The sequence below is a fragment of the Mastigoproctus giganteus genome, chromosome 13 (assembly GCF_048544385.1).
Source record: "Mastigoproctus giganteus isolate SK-2022 chromosome 13, ASM4854438v1, whole genome shotgun sequence".
Classification (NCBI taxonomy): Eukaryota; Metazoa; Arthropoda; class Arachnida; order Uropygi; family Thelyphonidae; genus Mastigoproctus; species Mastigoproctus giganteus.
In genome coordinates this window covers 58,707,432-58,721,474 of record NC_143587.1, presented here as the reverse complement: position 1 = coordinate 58,721,474, position 14,043 = coordinate 58,707,432, and the positions used below count along the sequence as shown (strand labels likewise).

General features: G+C 37.7%; 1 protein-coding gene across 2 annotated transcripts in view; it reads left to right on the top strand.

Moving 5' to 3' along the window:
- The window catches only part of Cals (calsyntenin 1), a 485,573-nt gene extending 482,605 nt beyond the window's left edge, over positions 1-2,968 (top strand). For both annotated transcript variants that reach the window (XM_090387185.1, XM_090387184.1), the window contains exon 16: positions 1,223-2,968. In XM_090387185.1, coding sequence (XP_090243311.1) covers positions 1,223-1,387 — 165 coding nt within the window. In that variant the 3' untranslated portion in view covers positions 1,388-2,968. The remainder of the gene's footprint in view (positions 1-1,222) is intronic.
- Positions 2,969-14,043: the final 11,075 nt, after the last annotated feature.

Here is a 14,043-nt window from a genome sequence, read left to right as displayed (position 1 = left end):
GTGCTACGGACTGCTGCTCCTTCCCACCTGGCTACAGAGGCACCCCCGTTGCTTTGATGGGCTGTTAATTACTGGTAGTTTGCATTAGAGTGAACTGACAAACCTGACCTCTAGACTTCCCTTCCTTTGCCACTAGATACAACACTCTTTTCACTTGAATGCGTCCTGAATGGTGGCATAAATTAACCTGACCTCCTTAGTAAATGCTACTTTTTAGTAAGCTAGCAGAGCTCCCAATCATTGCAAGGAAGGCAATGGGTGGGAGAGCTATTGTAAATCAATGTAACACTTAGGAACAATCAGTCAGAGCTAGTACCGTACACTAAAGGTTAGTCAGACATCCTTGGCAGCATCAAAATCTGAGCAGCTGGCAATTCCAGGTGTAGAAATTTCAGAGAAAATATTAGAACCTACAACGGTGCTCTATTATTTACCCTTGCAGTAGATATGACAAGAGTATCCATAAAGCAAGTTTATGGGAAATAATGAATGAATTTGGATTCCTTCCCTTGCAAAAAAAAAAAAAAAAAAAACCAGGTCAAAGGAATTTTCAAGATAAACAAAGAAATGGTCTAATAAACTTTTTGTCATATGACAGGTTGTACACTGGTTTATATAGAAAACATAATTTTTCTATAAAGGAGAGCTAATTCAGAAACTCTTGGAAACCTTTTGGAGAATGTTGTTTACCCATTCCTTCATATTTTAGTCTGACCTTAGGTTTCCTGAAGAATGACACTTGTATTTGTAATGTCATCTGACTCCCTCATCCAGCTGCTTAGCACAAGTAATTTAACTCCTTTTCACATTGATTTTTTTTTTTTATAATCTTAGGAAAATGTTTATTATCAAGTCAGTTCGTGTTCCTTGATAAATGTAACAAATTTTCAAAAATGCTTCATTTATCTGCATTTCTTGGTGTTTATGAATTTTGATATGCTGAATGTGACTGTATCATCAATGGTTTGCTCACAAGTGAAAGGAAAGTAAATATGCAGTTTTACTATATCAGATTTATTAACAATGTTTAACTTCTGTACAGAATAAGTATTAATCTTTGCTATAAGTAAACAAGCTAAAAACACATTTAAGAAGAATAGAAACAACTCTTCTGGGGTTGTGATGTTTAAAATGATTTATCTTTTTAAAATTATGATTTGTATTCAAGATATTAACTTTGTTCTTTACTAAATTAAAATATTTTTTTAATATTTATTTTTAGCAAATTGAACAGGAACAAGTAAATCCACCGCCACATGATGACGATGACAGTGATAGTTCTGACGACGGTAGTAGTTACCATGATGGAGAAAGCTCTGAGGAAGAAGAACCAGAAAAAGTCAAAACTAAAGAATTGGAATGGGATGATTCTACTCTTAATTTCTAAATAGCATTCTCTTTTGTGTATCCACATGCATGTCAAAGCAACTACTTGGTGTCCATAATACAAACTTAAAACAAACAAAATGCACCTTCTCTTCTGGGGTAATATTACTAAAAGTTAAAAGGTTAACAGCTATTTTGTGAGCTGCATTTGGATACTACAAGTTTAGTAATATTTCATCGCTGCTACGCATAATTTGGTAGATATCAATTAATTGTTCTTTCTTCTAGGTTTAAATTATTTTAACTGGTAAACTATCATGTTAGATGATACAAAATGGAGCTATTTAACTAGACTGGTTCGTTGCTGCAATTATAACATGCTTAACATACTTACCTGTGTTCACATTAGTGCCATACTGGACAATCCCATTCAGTTCCTTAAACTGCCCTATTCTGTTATTTTTTAAATATATCAGAATGCTTTTCATGTTCTTCAAATCTTACTTGATCTTCCACAATCACTAGCACTTTCAGGGTTAATGTAAGATTTTTTATCTTTTCCCACCTAGTTACTTTTCAGGTGGTAATAATGAGTAAGAAAATTGTCAGCTGGTACTGATCATCAAGGAAACTGCAACCATTTCCGGGGTTGCGTGGCAAGTGGTGTTTGTCTGATGTGATTAAACCTCTTCCTCCTGTGCTGCACATCCTGTTAGGAATTAACAATGAGATGACAACACATATCGAAATTTTGCAGCAGTTTTTGTGTCTGTCCTATTGTTAGCTTGTTTGTTGTAGTCAGTGATTTCACCGTTCTAGACTAGAAAAAACTTCTATGTGATGTGCTACTGAACAGTGACTTGATGTAATACTTAAGTGTACTTATGTAGCAATGTCTGTCATGTCGGGACTTTGTACATTTCATGCAGAAAGAATATGATTTATTATTTCCGAGGTCTGTTTAAGAAGGCAAGGAGAGTTGCTCTAAGGTTGTGCCTCCCAAAAATTTTAACCTCGCCATACAGTTGGTAGTTTGATAGAGATGCTGCAAAGCAGGATCTTTTATTTTAAATCTTTTGTGCCATATTTTCAGTAAAGTTTTAGTACAGTTTTGGTACTAGCTATATTTTTTCCTGCACGGTTAAATTTTCTTGGGAGGCACAGTTATCGAAGGGTGATTTGTTCACCCTTGTTAAAGCTGACACTGGCAACGTTAAGGGCATTGAACTGTTTGATGCTCTTCATGTATTGCTTGTTTTTGCTGCATTTTTGGTTTAACAGTCATACATTCCATGTGATCTTTAAGGTTTTTCAGTGATTTAGTACTGAAAGGCACAATGTAGGGGTTCATTTGGTGGTGGAAAATACTAAATAACGTGTATTAAGTACATATTTTGAACGGTAAGATAATCAGATTGTGATATTTGCAGCTACAAAGAAATAAGTGGACTATGGGAATGCTTTGGTACATATAAGACCTTAAACGTCATCAGAAATTGTCAAGTATAAATACTAAATTATCACTGATGACTGTATCATTTCATTCCCTACTTCAGTACACTGTAGTCTTTCTGGCCAGAGAAATAACAGACTGTTCTGTACGTTGTGTTGCTGTAAAATGCAATAAAGTTGTTTTACTTCAGTGTTATGTGATTTATTTCACACCATTAGTAGATCCTTAATTTCACACAATTTGTCAGTTTTCCTGTGCACAATATAAAAATCAAACTTCTAAATAGAAGCAGTTTGATTTTTACAAGATTTGTATAGGGAGACAGGAGACCTGCTACTGTTCTGTAGTAATATGAATATGGTCTCTTTAATTTTCCACACTGTTATAAATTGGAGTATATACGTTTGCTTTTACTTAAGATGTTTGATTGTCAAGAATCTCGAATTTCAGAAAAGTTGGGAACATTAAGAAACAGGGATAGCAGAGCATAGATATTCCTTGACCAGCATGGTGCATAGGCAGTGCCATTGTGAGATATTTTTGTGCCCTAGGCAAATCAAGCATTTGGTGCCCCTTTTTAAATTAAAATTAAATAATCTGCACCATGGCGAAGTGCCCCTACCCAAATAGCGCCCTAGGCATTTGCCTGGATGTCTTATATGCAGTACAGTTTGATCATCCTGATATCAGTGTTGATGATTATTGCCATCTCCTGGATGATTAGTTAATTAAGTAATGATTTAAATTAAAAGATAAAAGATATGCCACATTGACTGAAATTTCTAATCTTTTCCTAATATTATAAAAAAAATTTTATTCCTGCTTTGAGTCCAACCACATTTTAATTAACTAGATATATGATGCGAATCATAAAATAATTTTATCTGAAAGGGCCAAAGTCCTTCCATTGTAAAAATTAACCATTGACAAGAATTTATTATTATTTGAAACACTTACCAAACAAATAACATATGAACATTATGTATAAATATCTCTATCTTTTGAAATAGAAGTTTTAATTTCCTTCTTGGTTACTCAACAAGAGACCTTCATAAAGGGTGTTCAAGAATTGATTGCTAGAATTTATTTTACTGAACAGAATGAGGAATAATAATGAAATAAATTATAGTATCTAGTCTAACTCCTAAAACAATTTCTGATTCAGTGTGCACCATTTTATTCAGGAAATATAGAATTGGCATGTCAGTGTTAAGCATCTACATCAGGGTCAGCAACCTGTGGCTCGCAAGCCGCATGCAGCTCTTTTAACTTTTAGCCCACATGAAGCACAATTTGAAATGGAGTTAAGAGGACTTAAAATCAAGGACATGTGGAGTGCAAGACTAAAATGCCTTTAAAACTGAAATTGAGGATTTGGATATGTAAAAGATTGCCCTTGCAGTTCTACACAAATGGAAGGCAACAGATGAGTTGAAAAAGCAAGACCAAATTGTGTTCAATGCATGGAGTAGCTTACAGGACAAGTATATAAATTTGAAAATATTTGCTTTTGGACTTCTCTGTTTTTTGTTCGACATATTTCTGTGGGCAATATTTTCGAACATGAACTATATTAAAAATAAATGAAGAAACGGTCTAACAATGCCAGTCTCTCAGCATCTTTAAAGGTGAAAATTATGGCACACTCGCCTGATCTTGAGACACTCGCTCAAGAAGTTCATCAGCAAAAGCCACATTAATTTGTACCTAATTGGATGTTTGTTTCTTCATTATTAATAAATATTTCAAAATATATTTTTAATAAAACACCTTCCCACTCTATTCCATTTCTTAACCCCCCCCCCCAGCTTGAGCTGAGGTGCGGCTCTTTGGATTCTCTTTTTTTTTTCTTTTTTTTTTAAAATTAGATCAAAAATGGCTCTTTGCTCAAAAAAGGTTGCCAGCCCCTGACATAGTGTCAGGTGAGAACTTAATAAAAATTTGAAATATTGTACAAAAACTTTATTATGAAATATTGGTCTATTCCAAGCAGAATTCAAAAAATTAAGTTTTTCCAAGGATTAAAAAGAAATTTTACAGATGTGAGGTGTGGTGCCACCACGTTTGCAACATTTAGGGATATCACACTAAGGTTAAACATTTGTAAAAAAAAATCAGGGAGAGAGTTATATTTGATAACCACCTAAATTCAGGGCCACCTATCAAGTGACCACTTCCTCCCTGAATTCAGATAGGAAGTGGCTGCTTCATAGGGCTATAACAGATGATCTACAACTTGTTTAGTAATTTTCCATTTAGGATAAGCAACATCTTGTAACATTAACAAATAGCTGTCTAAAAAACATTTTTGTTGGAAAAAAAATTATCATGTATATAATTATATCCAAACAATGTGAAGAGTTTAATTCCTTTTCAATTTGAATATTGGTGGTTTTCAGTGGCCCAATGAAATCTTATATTCTGAGGCAATTTTCAAAATTGTTGCATCAGACAGATTACATTGCAAATTACTTTTGCACATCTGAAGAAACGTTTTTCTTAAATTCAATTCCCAATCTGGATCAGCCTCATTAAGTCTGTGATGCAATTCTGAAAGGTAAACCTTGTATCCAGAAACCTATAAAAATTTTTCTTACTGAAGGCTAGGATATTTTTAGGAAATATCCTCCTAGCCTTCAGTTTAAAATTTAAAAAAAAATAAAAATATCCCAGATACTCCATCAACAATGCTTGTAAAGCATTGTGGATTTGGAGGGTTGATCAAGAGCTAGGGTAATATTACCTTCTGTTAAGCTGGACATGATCTTTTGTTTCTGGGAAAATTAGCAACACTGTCTCCTCAAAATGGAAGGCAATCAAATGCACTTGCACTTGATCATCACGCAACACAAATGCTGTGTGTGAATGTCACGTCAAGTGCCAAACAAAACAATGTCTCATAACTCTTAGTATATCTAAATAAAAACAAAATCCTGTATAACCAGTTACAGAATATTGGTGGGCAAGGATACAAACACTGGATTTGATTTCGTTTACAAATTTAGAAAAATAACAAACATTTAAAAAAGTATCATCTATCAGACACTACTAGTAGTGAAAGGTTAATAGTAGAAAAATGTCAATTTAACAAATTGAACACAGTGTGCATCACTTAGCTTGTTAACTCTTCTGATTACTGCAATAGCAGCACCATGATGTCTTGTATATTGTGAGTGCCCATTCTAAAAGGTTGAACTGCCTGTTTTGCAGTTTAAAAAATTGATAAAATATCCCAATAAAGTTCATTTTAAATGAGTCAGGACAAACTTGGGCAGTTTTCCATATCTCTAAGTTACATGTTTCGGTTTATCTATTTGTAGGATCAAACAGTGTGGACTGCCGCCATATAATTCAACTCCACTTGGAAAGCATCCCAAACAGGTTTGAAAAGACAGTAATAGTTTCCCATTGAGGAAGCCATAGTATCCTGCCATAGTTTCCCATTGAGGAAGCCCTTCTAGTACCATGAGACTGACTAAATGAGTTAGTTGAACTAACTTTAAACTTAACTTTAACTTTTAACCTTAAACAATTCCGTCTGCAGTCACACACTGCCTGTTAAACCAAGAAGGACACCACATTTCAAAAGTTCAAGCATACTGATAGTCTCAAGAGTGAAGTTACTAGGGAACCAAGATGTAGTGTACTATAGATTGTATCTTGGCATCCCTCACTATTAGTAGTATTTTTCTACCTTCAAACACCATGTATATTTTCTAACATAGATAAGATGTTGGAAAATCATGCATTAATTAACAATCCTAGACAAACTAGTAGATACAGTCAATCAAGAGTTAGTATTAGAGACATACAATGCAAGAAGGCAAGTTTATGCAGCTTCAGCCAAAAAAAAAAAAAAAAAAAGACCTCCCATTTCACCCCTTCATTCATTCCAAATGCCTGTCCAGCTCAGCCTTAAATTTATTTAGGCTATCAACTTCCACAAAAAAAGATTTAAGTCTGTTACACCAATCAACTACCCATTGGCTAAAGGCATTTTTCTGCACATCTTAGCATTAGCATTAGTAGAGGCATTTGATGCAAGAAAGCAAGCTTATGCAGCATCAGCCAAAAAAAAAAAAAAAAAAACCACTTCCACTTCACCCCTCTGTTCGTTCGAAATACCTGTCCAGCCGAGCCTTAAACTTATTTAGGCTATCAACTTCCACGACAAGGGATGGAAGCCTGTTCCACCTACCAACCACCCGCTGGCTAAAGGCAAATTTCCGCAAATCTATCCTACATCTGTCTTTCCTCAATTTGAATTTATGCCCTCTCAGGTGATTATTCTGAGCAAGAGGAAAAATCCCATCAGCATTGAGCATGCTCAAACCATTCAAGGCTTTGTACACCTCTATCAGATCACCTCGCTGGTGTCTAGTCTCCAGACACTGTAATTAGCAAAACTTAAGCCTTTCTTCGTAAGAGTACCCCTTTGTTCCATTCACTAATCTTGTTGCCCTTCTCTGTACTCGTTCCAGCAGCTCTACATCCTTCTTGAAATGAGGTCTCCAGGCCTGTATACAGTACTCTAGGTGTGGCCTGACCATTGCCTTATACAAGGGAATAATCACCTCCTTATCCCTGCTAGAAAAATTCCTATATATCATTGACAATACACCATGAGCTACTCTTGCAGCCCGTCTGCACTGCTCAGAGAACTTCATATCTGCCTGCACAACCACCCCCAGGTCCCTTTCATTCTCTACCACTGTCAGGCGGAGATGGGAGAAATCCCAGGTGCCGTCTGACACGAACATGCCTTGTCAGTGTAGTACCACAGAGTTGATACGTTGCTCTGGGGTTGCTGTTTCCCATATGTAGTACTTTACATTTGTCAATGTTAAACTTCATTTGCCACCTCTCAGCCCATCTGCTCAACCTTTCCAGATCCTGTTGCAGCAGCATAGTGTCAGTAGTGTCCTTGACAACCCTGCCAACCTTTGTATCGTCTGCAAACTTGGACATTAAGCTTGATATACCATCATCAGTATCATTTATAAATACAGAAAACAATAAAGGACCCAATACTGAACCCTGAGGGACTCCACTAATAACATTAGTCCACGATGAGCAGTGTCCATTGATTACCACTCTCTGTCTTCTCCCCCTCAACCACCCCTTTATCCATAGCAGCAATTTGCCTCCAATGCCACACTGCTCCAATTTGTGCAGCAGTCTTCCATGTGCAACAGTATCAAAAGCCTTTCTAAGATCCAAGTATATAATATCAAAGTTATTCCCTGCATCCAGTTCTTTTGTGACTGCATCATAGTATCCAATCAAATTGGTCAGGCAAGATTTCCCCTTAACAAAACCATGCTGTGTCTGAGCTATAACTGAAGTCTTGTCTAGATGATCCTGCAGTGTTTCTTTAACCAGTGCCTCCATTAATTTTCGGGGAACAGAAGTTAAACTCACAGGTCTATAATTACTTGTGTCAGCCTTTGTGAATTGGGGTAACATTTGCACATCTCCAGTCCATGGGTACCTCCCCTGAGTCCAAGGAAGCTCTCATAATTATGGCTAAGGGTTTGCTTACTTCCATTGCTGCCTCCTTTAATATAACTGGATAGATTCCATCCACCCCTGGTGCCTTTCTTGTGTTTATCTTCAACAATTTCTCCTCCACTTTACTCTCAGTTATTACAAGATTCTCTAGCTTACTGCCAGAGTTGAATACACCTCTGGCAGTAAGCTAGAGGTGTATTCAACTCTTTGCTGTTTTTCTTCGCATCCTTTGCCAAGGATTTCTCATAATCTGCCTTTGCCTGCCTAACCTCCTTTGTAACTTGGTTACAGATCAACTTGTATCTATCATAGGCTTCTGTGTCACGTGTTAATTTGTATGTATCCCATACATTTTTCTTCTCTGCCATATGCCTCATTAGTTCATCTGACATCCATTTAGGCCTAAACCTTGAACAATATTTCTTAGTTGGTATGTAAAGCCTAGTAGCTTCCAAGATAAGTTCTTTGAATGCTTCCCATTTTGAATTTGCTGTTGGTAACATCATCAGTTGATCCCACTGTATAGAATTTAAATACTGTCTCAGTCCATCGTAGTCACCTTTACGAAAGCAATACCCCTTCCCTTTACCCCTAATGGTAGTTACCTCTTTGAGTAAATTCCACTTCAGAACACTGTGATCACTGCCACCTAGTGGTTCATTTATCTGCAGATTCTTAATGCATGAAGAATCACTACTGATAATCAAATCAAGAGTATTACTCCCTAAAGTTGCCTCCCGAACATGCTGATGTAGAAAACAATCATCCAATAAATCCACAAAAGCCTTGTTAGTGTGTGAGTGACCAGTCCCCAATTTCCAGTCAATATCTGGGAAATTAAAATCCCCCATTATAAGACTCTCTGATTTACTGGCCCACTCTATTTCTCCGAACAGTTTCTTATTATACTCATCAGAGTCATTAGGCCTATAGCACACTCCTACTCTCAATTTTGATCTCCCAATGCTTATGTCACACCAAACTGACTCGACACTGCACTGTCCAGCGATGTTGACTGGCTTCACTTCCTTGGATTTTGTGTTTCTTAACTAATAGCATAACTTCTCCTCCCTTCCTATCCTGTCTATCCTTTCTGTAGACATTGTACTCCCCAAATTCCAGTTCTGCATTCCTTATATCTGTGTGACACCACGTCTCTGAAATCCCAACAATATCTGCCTTTGATGTTTTGAGCAATACCTCAAATTCATCAAATTTATTTACTAGACTCCTAGCATTGGTGTACACGAAAGTATACATGCACCTACTCTTCCTCTTAGCCACTCTAACACAACCCATGTGTTTACTTGTACCCCAATGATTCCCAGCAGTCCCTGAAATATCCTGCATCTTATTTTCCAGGCTGCTGCTCATTCCAATAGAAGCAGTGCAAGAATCACTTTCTCCTCTGCCAGTGGCACCTGTTAATCTATTAGTCCTTGTATCCCCCCAATCTAGCAGTTTTCCGATCCTCCTAACACTGCCTCGATAGCATCAGCAAACATTCTTGCACCCTTTCTATTTAAGTGTATCCCATCCCTGTAGAAGCAGTCTCTCCTGTTAACAAGTACAGTCCAGGCTGAAAAAAATTCTACCCCTTGAGCCCTGCACAATCTTTCCAGGGCCGAATTGATCGACAGGGCTCTCATCATATACTCCCTCCTATCGTGTCTGGGAAGAATTGCAGACACTTTCAAATTCAACCCTAATTCACGGCTTTTTTTCATCAGTGACCTGTACTTGTTAAGTAATTCCGCCGGTCTCCTACTCTTAATATCATTAGTGCCAACGTGTACAACTATATCACCTTTTGTGCCCTTAAAAGATGATATCCGCTCTACAACGTCATCAACCTTTGCCCCTGGCAGACATACCCTGGTCCTGTTCCACCTATCCTTTTTACAAAGCATGTTTCCCATTTCCCTGACAATAGTCACCAACAACTACTAGTTCCTTTGGGACCAGCGCATTCTGCCTTGGGGGCTGCCGCTGTGTTGCGCGATGACCAATTGCAAGCTCTGGCATTGGTGTGGGCAGCTGAGAGCTTGATGGGCCCCTCACTTGTAATCCTTCGAGGGCATCCACCCTGTCCTTCAAGCTCTCATATAGGCCCATAACAATGCTGAGTTGATGCCTGATTTCCTTACACTCCTTGCATCGCGCACATACAAAGACATCCCCCATGGCAGTATCATGTCCCATACCTGACTGCTCCGCAAACATCAAGCAAATAGTGGATCTTAAAAGGCTGTGATTCAGAGGGCAACTGCCCCCCCCCTCAGTTCTCCTCTGAGCCACAGCATTCCCATTAGTTTGAGCCTTTTGCTTTGCTGCTCTGGTTTGAGTCATGATTTCGATTTACTTTCAATAAAAATTTCAATTTCAGTACAAAATTAAATCCTAAACTTGTATCTCAACACAGTTATAAAGCTATATTTATATTTCAGTAACGAGTGTTATCTACGAAATCTACGAGTGTTAGCTACGATATATTTGTTTCAGTAACGAGTGTTATCTACGAAATATTTATGTTTCAGTAACGAGTGTTATCTACGAAATCCCTTTATATAACTTCCGTATCAAGTTATGTATTAATTATTTATTTTTACTAATTATTTATATTACGTAACCTAAGTGGTTATATGTATAGTTAAAAGTACAATTTAATTGCCAATGAAGTTCGACAAGATTAATAGATTTTACTGATTAATTTTCGCGTAGCAATGGCGGCTATTTACGATCGATAAACACGTGGATTTGATACCCTTTCCGATACTAAGTAATACCTACAAAATCTCTATCTAAGTTACTTTAAACTTAAGTACCGTAAATAGGAATATAAAGCTACTCTAGAAAATAAGTTAATATGTCAATTTAAACTAATAAAGCAGAAAATAAATCAGAAAAAACTTCTCTGTTCCAAGAGCGGCAGAAAGGCACGTCCGCACAGGCAACCCTCGTCCTCAGACTCCAAATTCTATTCTAGACATCTATTCTACAACCTTTCCTCAATTTGAAACTGTGCCCTCTCAGGCTCTTAATCTGAGCAAGAGGCAGAATTCCATCAGCATTCAGCTTGCTCAACCCATTCAAGGCCTTATACACCTCAATCAGATCACCTCACAGGTACTTACTCTCCAAGTGCTGCAATATGCATGACTTAAGCCTTTCTTGGTAAGAGCACACCTTTCTTCCCCTCACCAATCTTGTTGCCCTTCTTTGTACTAGTTCTAGCAACTCTACATCCTTCCTAAAATGAGGCCTCCAGTCCTGTACACAGTACTCTAGGTGTGGCCTGACCACTGCCTTGTATAACGGGATAATCACCTCCCTGTCCGTGCTAGCAAAATTCCTATATATCATTGACAAGACTCCATCACCTTCCCTGGCACCCCGTCTGCACTGCTCAGCAAACTTCATATTTGACTGCACAGTTACACCCAGGTCTTTTTCATTTTCCACTTCCCTGAGTGTAGTACCACACAGTTGGTACGTTTCTCTTCGGTTATTGCTACCTATGTGTAGTACTTTGCATTTGTGATTGTTAAACTTCAGTTGTCACTCCTCAGCCAATTTGCCCAACTTATCCAGATCCAGTTGGAGTAGTATACTTCCTTTACTCTCATTAACAACCCTGACAAGCTATGTATCATCTGCAAACTTGGACATTAAACCTGATATATCTTCATCAATATCATTGATAAATATATAAAACAACAATGAGCCCAAAACCGAACCCTGGGGAACGCCACCAATAACATTTGCCCATGAAGAGCAGTGTCCACTGATTACAACTCTCTGTCGTCTCCCATTCAACCATCCCCTTATCCATTGTAGCTACTTACCCTTAATGCCGTACCTCTCCAATTTGTACAGCAGTCTTCCATGTGCAACAGTATCAAAAGCTTTCCTGAAATCCAAGTATATATCAAAATTATTTTTGGCATTCAGTTCCTTTGTGACCACATCATAGTATCCAATCAAATTGGTCAAACAAGACCTCCCTTTAACAAACCCATATCCGCAATGTCTTAACTATTACTGCAGTCTTGTCTAGATGATCCTGCAATGCTTCTTTAACCAGTTATTCCTTTATTTTCTCCTGAACACAAGTTAAACTAACAGGTCTATAATTACATTTGTGTCACCTTTTGAACCTCCTTTGTGAATTGGTGATACATTTGCATATCAGTCCATGAGGACCTCCCCTGAGTCCAAAGAAGCTCTCATAATTATGGCTAAGGGTTTGCTAACTTCCTTTGCCACCTCCTTTAATATAACTGAATAGATCCCAGGTGCCTTCCTTGTTTAACTTCAACAATTTCTCCTCCACTTTGCTCTCAGTTATTACAAAATCACTTAGCTCCCTGTTAGAGTTTGATGAACGTCTGGCACTCTCCTCATTGAATAACTCATGTCTGAATGTAGATGCAAAGTACTCATTTAGTTTGTCAGCTACCTGAGCATGATCCTCAATAGTCAACCCATCTACGTTAAGTGGTCCAATCTGATTGATCCCTTTCCTTCTAGTTTACATAAATAAAGAACTCTTTGCATCCTTTGCCAAAGATTTATTTGCCTGCCTAACCTCCTTTGTGACTTGATTACAGACTAGTCTACATCTGCCACAGGCTTCTGTGTCACCTGATACTTTATATACATCTCATACATTCTTCTTCTCTGTGACGAGCCACATTAATTCATCTGACATACATTTAGGCCTAACCTTGAACAGTATTTCTTAGTTGGAATGAAAAGCCTAAGTATCCTTGAAAATTAAGTATCTGAAGGCTTCCCATTTAGAATTCAACGTTGGTACCATCATCAGTTGATCCCACTGTACAGAATTTAAAAACTGTCTGAGACCACTGTAGTCACCTTTACGAAAGCAAAAGCCCCTGCCTTTAGCCTTGATGGTAGTTACATCTTTAAGTAATTCCCACAGCAGTACATAGTGATCACTGTCACCCAGTGGTTCCTTTATCTGCAAATTCTTAATGCATGAATAATCACTGCTGATAATCGGATCAAAAGTATTACTCCCTCTGGTTGCTTCTCAAACATGTTGCTGTAGAAAACAGTCATCCAATAAATCCACAAAAATCTTGCTAGTGTGTGAGTGACCAACTGACAAGTTCTAGTCAGTATCTGGAAAGTTAAAAATCCCTCATTATAAGACATTCTGATTTACTGGCCCACTCTAATTTCTCTGCACAACTGCTCATTATACTCATCAGATTCATTAGGCCTATAACACACACCTACTCTCATTTTTCCTTTTCCAGTGCTTATGTCACACCAAACAGACTCAACATTGCATTGTCCACCAACATCAATTGGATGCACTTCCTTAGATTTCATGTTTCTTAACTAACAGCATAACCCCTCCTCCCTTACTGTCCTATCCATCCTTCCTGTACACCCCAAATTCTGCACTGCTTATATCTGTGTGACACCACATCTCTGATATCCCAACAATATCTGACTTTGATGTCTTGACTAGCACTTCAAGCTCATCAAATTTATTAACTATACTCCTAGCATTGGTGTACATACACCTGTTTCTACTCTTAGTTACCCTAACACAGCCCATGTATTCACTTGTTCCACTATGACTCCCAGCAGTCCAGAAATCTCCATCACCATCACCTTGCTTTCTAGGCTGTTGCTTATTCTAATAGAAGCAGTGCAAGAATCACTTTTGCCTCTGTCTGCAGCCACTGTTAACCTTTTAATCTGTGTATTCCCCCCAA